This window comes from Euprymna scolopes, chromosome 45, assembly GCF_053919585.1.
Source record: "Euprymna scolopes isolate OS-2025 chromosome 45, ASM5391958v1, whole genome shotgun sequence".
NCBI classification, from domain to species: Eukaryota; Metazoa; Mollusca; class Cephalopoda; order Sepiida; family Sepiolidae; genus Euprymna; species Euprymna scolopes.
The window spans coordinates 48,551,387-48,565,078 of record NC_136526.1 but is presented as its reverse complement, the minus strand read 5'-3'; the positions used below and the strand labels follow the sequence as shown (position 1 = coordinate 48,565,078).

General features: G+C 32.0%; 1 protein-coding gene across 1 annotated transcript in view; it reads left to right on the top strand.

Annotated features, from left to right (window-relative positions):
* LOC145269182 (uncharacterized) overlaps positions 1–13,692 on the top strand; it is a 99,676-nt gene that overhangs the window by 81,389 nt on the left and 4,595 nt on the right. Inside the window, exon 3 of the mRNA XM_080124792.1 lies at positions 5,630–5,721. Coding sequence (XP_079980918.1) covers positions 5,630–5,721 — 92 coding nt within the window. The remainder of the gene's footprint in view (positions 1–5,629; positions 5,722–13,692) is intronic.

Genomic DNA, 13,692 nt, shown 5'->3' with positions numbered 1-13,692 from the left:
TCATATTACATATTCTTCAATCTGTATTGATTTGTAGTCTAATTTATTGTAAAACGTTTTCATGTGAAATGCATTTTATTAATATATAAAAACAAACACTTTATTGAAAACTGTTTATGTAGTTCTTCTACTTGAGCTAATTGAATGGAATACTAGTTGGAATTATTGTCACAAATGCATGTGACAAATGTATTTTGGATAACTAATGAACGCGTGAGATTTTTTTTATAAATGCAGTATTTAATCTCCAAGATCAGGAGAAAAACACTGCTTATAGTGAAAACTTATATGAGACCAATATGGACTGCAAAAATTGTTGTTTTAAAATACACAAAAAATTGTCTATATTTTAGTGAATTTTTAGATATCAATATATATTTATGTAAGGTGTAAATATCTTGTAAGATGGATAAACAGTTGTAAGCAATCAACCAAATTTCACTTCCATGAATCTTAAGCAGTTATATTTTTTAACTTTTTTATCTATACCAAAATAGAATAAGAAAAATATAGAGAAAAAATTGTACTAAAAATCGTAAACATTTCAACTTTCAAAATGGACACTAAATCAGATACTCGAGGGAAACCATATTCTTGTGAAATATGTGGCTCTTCTTTTACAAGTAAACAATATTTGGTCATTCATATGCGAACACATACTGGGGAGAAACCTTATTCTTGTGAAATATGTGGCTCTTTGTTTACAAGTAAAAAATATTTGGTTAGTCATATGCGAAGACATACTGGAGGCAAGTCATATTCTTGTGAAGTATGTGGCTCTTCTTTCACAAGTAAACAAAATTTGGTCATTCATAGGCGAATACATACTGGAGAGAAACCATATTCTTGTGAAATATGTGGCTCTTCTTTTACACATAAACAATATATGTTCATTCATATGCGAACACATACTGGAGAGAAACCATATTCTTGTGAAATCTGCTGCTCTTCTTTTACACAGAAACAACATATGCTGCAACATATGCGAACACATACTGGAGAAACGCCATATTCTTGTGAAGTATGTGGCTCCTCTTTTACACGTAAACAATATATGTTACTTCATATGCGAACACATACTGGAGAAAAACCATATTCTTGTGAAGTATGTGGTTCTTCATTTACACAAAAACAACACATGTTGCAACATATGCGAATGCATACTGGAGAGAAACCATATTCTTGTGAAATATGTTGTACTTCTTTTGCAAAGAAACAAAATATGTTAGAACATATGATAACACACACTGGAGAGAAACCATATTCTTGTGAAATATGTGGTTTATCCTTTGCAAGCAAACCAAATAGGGTGCGACATATGCGAACCCATACTGGAGAAAAACCATATTCTTGCGAAGTATGTAGCTCTTCTTTTCCAAGGAAAGAACTTATTTCACGACATATGCAAATGCACACTAAAAATAAACTAGATTCCTGTTAATTATTCATGTTGGTATTTTTTATAAGAAATTAAATATGCTGCAAGCAAACACTTATTTAAAAAAATCTTACTTCCAAAAAATGAACTTTTTATTGGCATACACTATTGTTAGGCATTTTAAAACATATACTGCATAAAAACTATATTACTGTGAAGTAAGTGATTCTTTCTATCAAATTATATGTTGATGCTACAAAGAAATTATCTATTATAGTATTAATTAGATTCATCCACTATGTTGCAAAAAAAAAACTACGTGTGAAATATGTGTTCTTTTATTCATTCACTAAGTTGCAACACAGTCGAACAAAAACTATCTTTGTGTGAAATATGTTTTTTTTTCTGAAAATGAATGAAATATTCTGATGCTACAAAGAAATCATTAGTTTTGTAATTTGATTCATTTAAAATGTTGCAACAAAGTCGAACAAAAGCTATCTTTATGAAATATGTGGTTTTTTTCCTAAAAATAATTTGGTTAATTTATAATGTAACAGTAAATGTTACAATGCAGTCGAACAAAAGCTATCTTTATGAAATGTGTTTTTTCTTAAAAATAATTTGGTTAATTTATAATGTGACAGTAAATGTTACAATACAGTCGAACAAAAGCTATCTTTATGAAATATGTGTTTTTTCTTAAAAATAATTTGGTTAATTTATAATGTAACTGTAAATTTTGTAACACAATCGACCATATATTTTTCAGCGCATGATCATCTTACACATATGCGAATGGATATTCCTTCAAATTTTTTCCCTTTTCTACACAAATAAAATAGCATCATTCTTGTGAAATGAAATATGCAGCACTGTTTCTTTTTAAACGATTTAATACGTTGCAAAATATAATTATATTAGAGAGAAGACTAATTTTATTTATTTATTTATGTGGAAATTTAATATGAAATGATACTATATTGATACAAAAATATTGTATGTTTGGTTTTTGCAATAAAACCTTATGCTAGAAAACTACCATATTGAAACAAATTCAAGTAATTATCGGCTCCACTTTAATCATGAAAAATATTTTATTTTTTTTTTATAAAGTGGTCACCACTCATCAAGGCCTGGAAACCACTTACAGATAAGGGTTATTGCGTATACAGTACATTAGTGTTGAGATTTGATAAAGTGTCTTACTTAAGAGGGCGGTTCATATTGGACTTGAAGACATCCAGGTTGTAGTCAGGTGGTAAACAGGCAGATGGAACAGACTAAATTATGTAATTCAATATAATAGAACTTGCACATAAAGGAATGGTCCGAATCAGAAAACAATCTCTCAAATGAAATATTTTGATCTTTTTTTATAGGAACAACTGTTGATGTATACGTTACAACAGATTTAGAATAAATAATCTTAGCCAACTTATGACACTAATTATAAATTTGATATTAAATAAATACAAAGCTGAATAACTTTTCAATCAACTAAAAATGTAGTTATTACTTTAGAAAAAAAATTATAACAGAAAAAGATTGTAATTTTGACATTTAATAAAATTGGAGTCTAATCTTTCGGTCATATCAGAAATCAATTTTTACTTAGAAGAAATCATAAGTTCTGAAATCATATTTCAATTATATTCTCATATCTTAACATAAAATAAAAAATCTTCCAAAATGCATAGAAAACATAAAGTTTTCTTTCTGTATTTGCATCTGATTTCTCTTTAGATATTGTAATGTTATGGAAATTATATGAAATATTTTTTAACAAAATAAATTATTTGAAGTCTATGTACCGAAAGTAGATTATTAGCCTGAAACCAATATCCATGCTATTGACATTGCATGGAGAACCTGTAATTTTATTTTATGTTGAAATAAATAGTTGATTTATTCTGTACAACGAAAGTAAATGGTTTCTAAGACAAAATCGATTGGAAAATAATGTCAATGTAAACATTTGGAACAATTATTTGGGGCATATGTTCAAACAAATTTTATAGAAATCAAATTAATACTAAGCTGAACAAATCTCTCAAATGAAATATTTTTATAATTTCCATAGGAACAACTGTTGATGTGTATGTTAAAACACATTTAGAATAAATAATCTTAGCCAACTTACAAGACTGATTAAAAATTTGATATTAAATCAATACGAAGCTGAATAAAATTTCAATGAGTGAAAAATGCAGTTACTACTTGTGAAAATTGTTTTATAACAGAAAAAAAGCTTAATTTTGACATTTCATAATAGTTGAGTCTGATTTTTCAGTTGTACAAGAAATCGATTTTTATTTAATTAGAAGAAAAGTTAAGTTCAGAAATCATATTTTAAATTATTCTTTTCTGTCCTAACACAAAATAAAATATATAATCCGATAGAACGTTCTCAGTGAGAGCGTGTTGCCAGATTCCCGACAATCGATTTTCATGTGGGATGTGTGGTGTGCTTTTAATTTCCTGTAAAATGTCTGATATTCATGGCCGTGTAGGCTTCATCCCTGTGTTTCCTGGTTTTATTATGCATTTAGCAATAATATTTTTAAAAAAAAAGAGTAGAAATGATGCAAATAATCATCTTTGTTATTTCCAGTATCGATGTAATCAATTATTTCCTTTAGTCTCCTCAATAAAATTCTACTTAGAGTTTGGTGTCGGTGGTTGTAAAACTTGCTGCTGTTTCTGCCCTTTTCTATCATCATTAGAATCAATTATCTGCTCTATTCTTCTGGCAAAACAATTAAGTTTAATGAGGTAAAATGCATTCAGAAGAAGTCGTTTGTTTGGCACGAAAGAAGCGGGAAGATGGCCTCAGCATCAAAAGGATCGCCATGGGTTTGAAGCTGCCGAAATCAACAGTCAAATATATGCTGAAGACAAACTTCAAGTGGAAAAAGAAGAGAGGACGGAAAAGATCAATTGGCAAGAGGACTGAAAGGATAATGAAGAGGACTGTGACACAGCTTTTGATATCGGGAGAAAATGTTACAGCAAGAGAAATGAAGGAGAAATGTGAATTGGATGTAAACGTCCGAATAGTACAAAGAACGCTGCATAGGATTGGTTTGGAGTATGCAAAAACTAAGAAAAAAATTACACTAACTAAGAAACACAAAGGAGCAAGACTGAAGAGTGCTAAAAGGTGGTTAACAAAGCATGTTGACTTTAAGAAGGTTATATTTACTGATGAGAAGCGTTTCAAGTTCGATGGGTCCAATGGATGGTGTACTTGGTCGTGAAGAGGTGAGCCTGTTGTACTGAACAAACGATAGTTTTTCTACAGTACTTTGCCCAATATCTCTTGCTTTCACGCACAGAACACTCATCACTGTATGCTGACATAATTCAGACTTGTGGCTGGTATCAAATTATCACACTTCCTGCTTAGGTTAATGCTATATCTACGAGGTGCCTCCAATAATTTTCCAACTTTTTTTGGTACAGGCATTTAAAATTGTCGTAGACCTTTGGAAATTCAATATGTTTTTGCTATAGATCACAGGGGATGTCTGCCGAACTTTTTTGACTTCATGTTCAAAGAAACAGCTAAAACAGGAATTAAAATACACCCTACTAAAGCCTGATTGTCATAGCTGGTAAATTTCAAACATAAAATCTGGACAATAAGACACGTTAGAAGAATGATATGCAATAAAATTCTGTTTTAAACTTGGGAAAAATGTCACAGAAACATATAGAATGTTTTATACTGTGGGCCATCTGGCATGAACCACCATCAGTTTTTTGGTTACATAAGAGATTCAAGGAAGGCATGAAGTCTCTGAGAGATGATGACAGGTGTGAGAGGAGTAAGGAAGTTAGAACACCAGAGTTGATTGGCCAAATAAAGAATTTCATGGATAAAGACCGTTTTGTGTCTATAGAGATAATAAGTGCACAGTTTGACGTCAGTGTGAGAAATGGATAGACAATTATTTGCAAGGAACTGAAGATGCAGGAGATTTGCACAAAGTTTGTCCCAAAGGTGCTCAGAGAAGATCATAAAGAAAGATAGTGTCATCATCGCAGGGTAGTGCTTGAGCTGCTCAATGAAGATCTCACAGTTCTTGATGTTCTGATGATCTGGGAGAAACGCTGGATGTACTGTTATGATCCAGAGACTAATAGAAAGAATTGCGAGTGGAAGCATGCTCACTCTCCCAAACCCAAAAAGGCCAGACAGAGCAAATTATGATGATCCTTTCTTTTTCTTTTCTTTTTTTTTGACAGCACGGATATGATTTCATGCACTGAAGAGGCCGTCAACAAGGAATACTATGCTGAAGTTTTAAAGGAGTACAGAAGAGATTACGTCGGAAAAGGCGAGCACTCTTTCAATCGGGTCAGTGGCATTTCCACTAGGACAATGCACCAGTCCACAACTCCATCTTTGTCACAGACTATTTGGCCAAGATAAGCACTAAGCGTTTTTATAGATTAAGGATTGCTACCTTTGACTTTTGGTTATTCCATGAGCCCAAGGAAAGCCTTAGAGGCTGTCGTTATTTGACAATTGAGATTACAGAGTCTGTAGCAAGAGTCATTGATAAGCTCGCATAGGAGGACTTCCACGGGGCCTTCCATAAATTATTTAAATGGTGCGAGTGTATTGCAGCTCGTATTGTTTGCTTTCTGCATGCAAAACTGGTTCAGCTGGTCTTTTTTGACAGTAAGGGTTTCTTACTTCCTAAGCCTTAGCCATTACTTTGGCTATGCTGTAGCATTATGGTTTACTTTAGAGCTCATTCCAGAATGCCTGATATAGTTTTGCGAATATGATGCTCTCTACTCTGTAAGTCAATTTGTTGTTCTAATGTTCTTGCTTGTCTAATGAAGTCATGTAATGATTTATTTGGCTTCTGACGGTATTGCATAAAGTTAACGCTGTGTATCCTAAAATTGACATTCACGATAAGCTGACTTTTGAAGAAGTTTCATAAGTGCTTGGGTGATTTTTTTTTCTATTGACAAGTCAGACCACTGTCATTAACTGACTTATACCTTGGCTCTCTATACCACGGAAAATGTTCCTGGCTTGTTTTATTTCGTTTTCTCATCTATGCATAGATTTATTTTTTGTTTAAAAAGCTTATGACTTCGCTCAGATATAGGTCCGACCAATTCATCTTAACAGTCGATGTAACATTTTTTTTACTTTTGTTAGTCATATAGTTTGTTATTTCCTATTTTCTTAACAAACGACAGGAAGTAATTCAAATTTGTTTGCATAGATTTAAGTATATCCTGTCTCGAATAAAAACTTATCAGGTGTAATAGAGAAAATTTTTTAAAAATATCTTGTAAGTAAAAATATTAATTAAAATAATAAAGATTAAAAGAAATACCTTTACTAAAGTTATGGTTTTCAGTAGTAAAAAAAAATGAATGAATTTATTCAGTTTTTATGAAAATAAAGCATTGCAAATTATAACAATTACAATATATATATATATATATATATATATATATATATATATATATATATATATATATATATATATATATTAAAGCCAAAAACAATGCGGAGGTAGACCAGAAAAGATGAAGTAAAAAAGAAAAACAAACAGACATATATATATATATATATATATATATATATATATATATATATATATATATATATATACTCGGGGTTTTTTAATTCAAAAGTAATAGACTAGTGAATTCAATGAGGTTGTTAGATAGTGCTCAATAAAAAAGAGCTGATAATACTTGTTTATTGTTATATAAACATGTTTACATCCCGCTGCTACAAACAGCCATTTGTTTCAATCAAACAACAGATATCATCAGGCAGCGACTTGACTATTCAAATGTTCAATGAATAATGGATTTTTTTAAAATTATTATTATGTAGGAACTCTTTAAAGGTTGGAGTTTAAAAAAAAACTTAAAACACAGAACTTTAATTATGTAAAGAAGGAGGAGCAATCTAAAAAAAACTAAATAAAAAAAATATATAATGGAGAGAGAATGATGAGGAGGAGAAAAAAGAAATAGAGAAAGAAAAAAAAATATGGAGAAGAAAAAGAAAAAAAAAACGATGTAAAGGGTTATTATAAAGAAAACAAGGGCTAGAAGAGAAAAGAAAGAATGATGAAATATAGTTAAAGAGAGAAAGAGTGAAAGTAAGAATTAATAGGAAGGGAAGTTTAAAATGTTAAGATAATAGAGAAAAAGAGAAAAAGATCTTCGTGTCAACTAATTTATGGACAATTATACATTACAATGACGAGACGCGTTATTACAACAACACAAACAAAAAACACAATCTTAGCGTTAAAAGCGTACATGTCAAAAATGACAGCGAATGTAAGCAACCAACATATTTATCATCTCACATACGTCCACGCCACGAGTAATATCAACGCAGTTTAAACATACGTCTAAAATTAATTAAGCCCTTTATACTAAATGATATAAGTTTAAAGTTTTCACGTTTTTTTTAATTATATATAAATGTATCTATTTCACCTAATAACGTTCTACTGTTTCTTGTTTGTTTCATTTAAATACGCACATTTTTTAAAATAAAAAAAAATGCCTTTAAATATAATAAAAATGTATATTCGTTTATTTTTTTAAAATACATGTTTATTTAAGTACTGTTTTTAAAAATATTTTCTTTTAAATATATGTAAAATCAGACACTTGTACAGTTCAATCAAGACATAAAAAATGAAAATATCGAAAAAAGTAATATTGTACAGATCCGTTTTGGACTGAAGATCCCCGAAAAAATTTTTTTCACTTAATTTGATCGAGTAGTTTTTTTTTTTGTTTGTTTGTTTTTTTAACAGCAGGAAAACACGTTTTTATGACAGTACGTTGAAGGTAGCCATCTTAGAATTTTTATGAACATACCACGGGGAGATAACTCAATCTAAACCGTCGACACTCCCTCCTCATCTTTAATACCAGCTTTTCTTCATAAAAATCGAACCTTTTGCTCGGTATTATAACAAATTGTTTTTTCGCTGTAAAAAAAAAAAAAAGAAAAGATGAAATTAAGTGAAAATTTTTTTTTTCGGAGAACAACTTCATTCCATAACAGACACGTACAATTTAAACTTTTTTTTCGATATTTTCATTTTTTTTAATGTGATTAAACTTTACAAGTACCAAAAAACATGTATTTGAAAGAAAATGATATACACGTGTCAGTGGGAAAATTTCACTAAAGTCAATAAAGCTATTCATTTGAAAATGCCATTGTTTCTGCGAAAAACATTCAATTTGTTTATTCATCATTTCTGTTAAAATAAACATTTAAATTATATCTAATTAACTATCATCGTCTGTTTTCTATGGTGTGGTAAATGGCTCCAGTAAGTTAATATGTGTGATCGCCAATAATTTTTAACAATGAAATAATATTTCGTAATTTAACACAACGCAACAAATTGTCACAAAAAAACATTTTAATAAAAAAAAAAAAAAAATTGAAACAAAAATAATTTTCTGCGAACTTGCTTTTCCGGTTGCCATCTTAATGTTGACTTCCACCCGTCAAACTCGTCTCGTTTAAATTAACTCATCTTATAATCGTTTCTTTGTTAAAAACAGATTGCCAAACAAAAAGTAAGTATTTATTAATTTAATTGCTTTTGAAGCTCTTTTTTTATTACATTATGATTCCCTTTGTTTTACTACAGGGGCGCGTCGAAACTATTATGATTGCCTTTGTTTTAATAGATAAATGAGTCAACATTCCATGATTGCATAGAAACGAAGAATGGTACTATAGAAATCTCGGGTTTGTATTACTGTACACATAGATTCGAAAAAGTTGTCAAAAAACAAATATATAACAAATAAATGTTATCAAAGGCAAGATAAGTTACTTTTCTACCAAACTGAATATATTTTTTGTGTTTTTATTCAATGTAACATGTTTATTCAGCTCGAAAAACATGCAGTGTTTACCGATGTATTGGAAAATTCAAAATGGCGCCCGACTCTCTCTTTAACATGGTAAGTTTGGGAAAAGGTGTTATAAATAATAAACTAGACAACATACCATTAAAAAAAACACCGAATATATGCCAACTTATGTCATGGTAACATATATTGAGCGAATTTCTAACAGTATTTTGTCTAGTTTATTATTTATAACGCCTTATCCCGAACTTATCGTGTTAAAGAGAGTGTCGGCCGCCATTTTGAATTTTCCAATACATCGGTAAACACTGTATGCTTTTCGAGCTGAATAAACATGTTACATTGAATAAAAACACAAAAAATATATTCAGTTTGGTAGAAAAGTAACTTATCTTGCCTTTGATAACATTTATTTGTTATATATTTGTTTTTTGACAACTTTTTCGAATCTATGTGTACAGTAATACAAACCCGAAATCTCTCTAATCGGGCTTTCATTGTTTAGTTTTGTTTTTAAAGTTTTTTTTTGTTTTGTTTTTTCGAGTGCCTTGAAAATTATTTTCATATTGAAAACGTTGCAATTAAATAACGTATTATGACGTACTCTAACATAATCCATTACAGCACAAAATACATGAACGAAAAAGGAAACGGTTGTCGGTATGATTCATGTAAAAATTTTAAACACTGCTACATAACAAAAAGTTATTTCACATCTTAAGGAAAATTTCAATTTTTATAGGAAATATTTATCTTTTGAATGAAAAGGTTGTGGAAAAGGGTTGGGGACAAAACTGATAACGACGAGGAAAAAAAATCAACAGTAATTGCCCGAATAAATTGTGTCACAGGCGCATACATGGATGAGTAATATTAATTTATTTATTGCGGACTATTATTCTCATCTTTATTGGTTGTAGTTTCATGACGTTTCGGCCAACTATTCTTCTGGCCTTCGTCAGGTGGTAACCGTGACAGATAGGAACTTTGAATCTCCTAACTGCATTCTCAGCAATCACTGCCATTCGGAGTTGTTGTCGTCTCACCACATTTTGGCCAAGTAAGCCTCTGGCCGGCTTTGGGTAGGATTGAAACCGCTATCTTCAGACAATTCTCATCTGGAACCATAGAGATTCAATGTCTCTATCAACTGCGCCACAGGTCCCTCTTTCGGGGCCCATGGTGCAGTTGATTGGCGCAGTGATTGCTGAGAATGCAGTTAGGAGATTCGAAGTTCCTATCCGTTGCGGTTACCACCTCATGAAAGCCAGAGGAATAGTTTGCCGAAACATTATGAAACAACTAATACAGATGAGAATAATAGTCCGCAATAAACAAATTAATATAAATAATACTCATCTCAATAATGAATTCCAATTAAAATAATATATGGATGAGTAACTTCTCAGAAAGTCAACGAAGCGAGCAGTAGTCAAGGATTTAAATGCTCACACAGAACCAACAAACCAAAAACCCCAGGCATGTTTTTAGTCACTTTTCTCTTGATACAAGATATGACACTGGCTAGTCAACTTTGCAGTTACTGATCACCTTGTGGGAATAAACACTCACTTCCAGCACCCTCGTCATTATCTTATAACTTGGTGTTCAAATGACGACTACATTGCTAATCAGGTAAATTATATATTTGTGCGTGCACATTGAATGAGCTCTCTCTTTTGTTTCTACACTTTATGAGACATTGTTGCTTCCCACTTTGCAGAGCAAGTATGTAATGCGTAGGTGACAAGTAATCTCCAATGTCACGAACTCTTGTGATTCACCAAGCCATGTTACTAAGTCTATCTTTGTTGATAGAAAAGTACTACAAAGTGTTTCCGGAGGAAACAGAGCATGCAGTAGCTTGTGGAGACTCCCGTCAGTTTAACATTTCATTTGTGATTCCGCACCATCATAAAAAAATGGGGGGGGGGAATTATTGCAGTGTTAAAAATAGAACGTTGATGAATTGCTTTATCACCTTGCTCCTGAGACGAATGTGGTTATGGCTCAAGCTGAGGAGTATGATTGTAACAATGCACTGAATGAAGGATGAGATGTCTTGCACCAATTGCAAAACAACAAGGATTCCTGTGAGGATACTGGTCAAAATCTACAAAGCTGTGTCTGATGTGCTCATCGGTGTGTTCCATGAGTCTATGAGGTAATTTTACACGCATTCTCTTCTGATTAGAGGGGGAGGGGCACTGCTTTTTTCATTCTTCAAAAAGAAGACAGAATAATCTGTTCAAATGACTGTGGAATAAGCCACATTGATGTTGTGTTGATTCCAATGTGCCTGTGACCTCCATACACCCCATTCTCAAGGAGGCTTTTAACCTCAACCAGGCAGGGATTGTACCAATCAGATCTTAAACTTTGTATGTTAGCAAAATCTTTGTGGATTGTTGAAGGGTGTATGTAGCTGTTAATGGGAGGTCATTGCATGATTGCCAGAAGACATTTTAAATTAAATCTCGTTGTGTAATGCATTCTTAATCTGTTGTTACGACTTTGTTCCATATAATATCGCATCACTTTCGTACATCGACATGAAGGTGAATGTGACTGCAGTGTTGATTATTTGATAAGGGTTTTTATGATGGACTAGCTTCTGGGTATACAGTATGTTTTATCTGGTATCTGTATATCATTGGCCTTTATTTGGAATTTAACATGTGTAAGTTTTTAATATTTTACAGTGTCTTGTCAAAAAATATGTTAATAATTTTATAACTGCCACCAGTCATATCTGATAGAGAAGGTACTCCTCTGTTGCAGAGTTAAGCATCTTTGACCCTACTTGTTCAAAGAGTAGCCTGTTTGTTTCCAGTGTGCATGTTTCCCATATTTAATTCCAGTCTGGGTCTTGCAATATGCATACAGCTTTGTATCAGATCTTTGTGTCTAAAAACAATGCCCGTTCTCATCTGTGGTATTTAATTCTGCCGCGGGTCATTATGGTTTTTAACCAACAACGCGATAAAATGATTTTGAAGCATTTCTTTTCTGAGTTCAATGTTTTTCTTCTGTAGATCAATAAGTTTCTTCATTAAATGTACTTTTAATTAATTAACTTTGAAAATACTATTTAAAAAGTAGTGCGGATCAATAAGTGCACTAGCAACCAACAATTCGTTTGCATGACTTCACTATCATTAAAAAAAAAATGGGTGAATAATTGCAGTGTTAAAAAGAGAAGTTTGACAAACTGCTTTATCACCTTGCTCCTGTAGTGAATGTGGTTGTGGCTCAAACTGAGGAATATGAATGTAACACTACACTGAACAGATGAAGAGATGTCTTGCACAACTTACAAAACAATCCTTAATTAAACTGTTTCTGATATTGTGACTTTATTCACTTGCCATCACATTATCCTCTACGTAATTCATTCACCTTTTTACTCTTATTCATTCCAAACAATACATATTGCCACTTGGATGTAGGGATTACTATTTAAGATTATGTCTGCAGGACACTAAGTAAGGCATTTAGCAGTAACATGTCTTTTCACATCTGTGTGTGAGGTCGCCAAGCTAATCAAGAACCTTGATTCCAGTAAAGCAACCGACTCTGATGGCATTCCAGTTATAGTGCTGAAAAAAAAACTCCAACCAGAACTTGCCCCCATACTTACAAAACTGTTTAAGCGTTGCCTTAAGGAAAAGTGCTTTCCAACACCCTGGAAAATCTCATCAGTATGCCCTGTATTTAAGAATTCAGGTGAAAAGTCATCTCCCTCTCAGTCTCCTGTGTGTAATGAGTAAATTGTTGGAATCCATATTAACTAAAGAAGTAGTCAACCACCTCAACAGAAACAACCTTCTTAGTGACATGCAATATGGTTTCCGCTCTGCAAGATCTACAGCAGATGTGCTAACAGTTATATCACATAGAATTAGTGAATCTCTTGACAAATGTTTCCTTTCCAGGGCAATTGCTCTTGACATATCAAAGGTCTTCAATAAGGTATGGCATAAGGGCCTACTTCACAAGATTTCCAGCTACGGTATTACTGGAAATGTTTTCTCAATCATTGAATCATTTCTCTCTGATAGGTTCATAAGAGTAGTGGTTGATGGGCAGAAATCAGAGGCCCACAGTATTAATGCTGGAGTCCCTCAGGGGTCCATTCTGGGCCCAACTCTCTTCCTGATCTACATCAATGATCTCCCTAAACACATACTTAAATCATTCGTTGACATCTATGCTGATGACACGACCATATTTATATATTTGTAATGATTTATTTTCAACGGCAATTATACGAAAACGTATTTTCATAAAAAATGTAATTTTCTTAACTTAAGTAAAATATAATATTAAATGATAATCAGCTTGTATATGTGTATAAATAAAACTAATTTTAATAAAGTAATCAAGTCACAAAAATACAAATATTATAACTT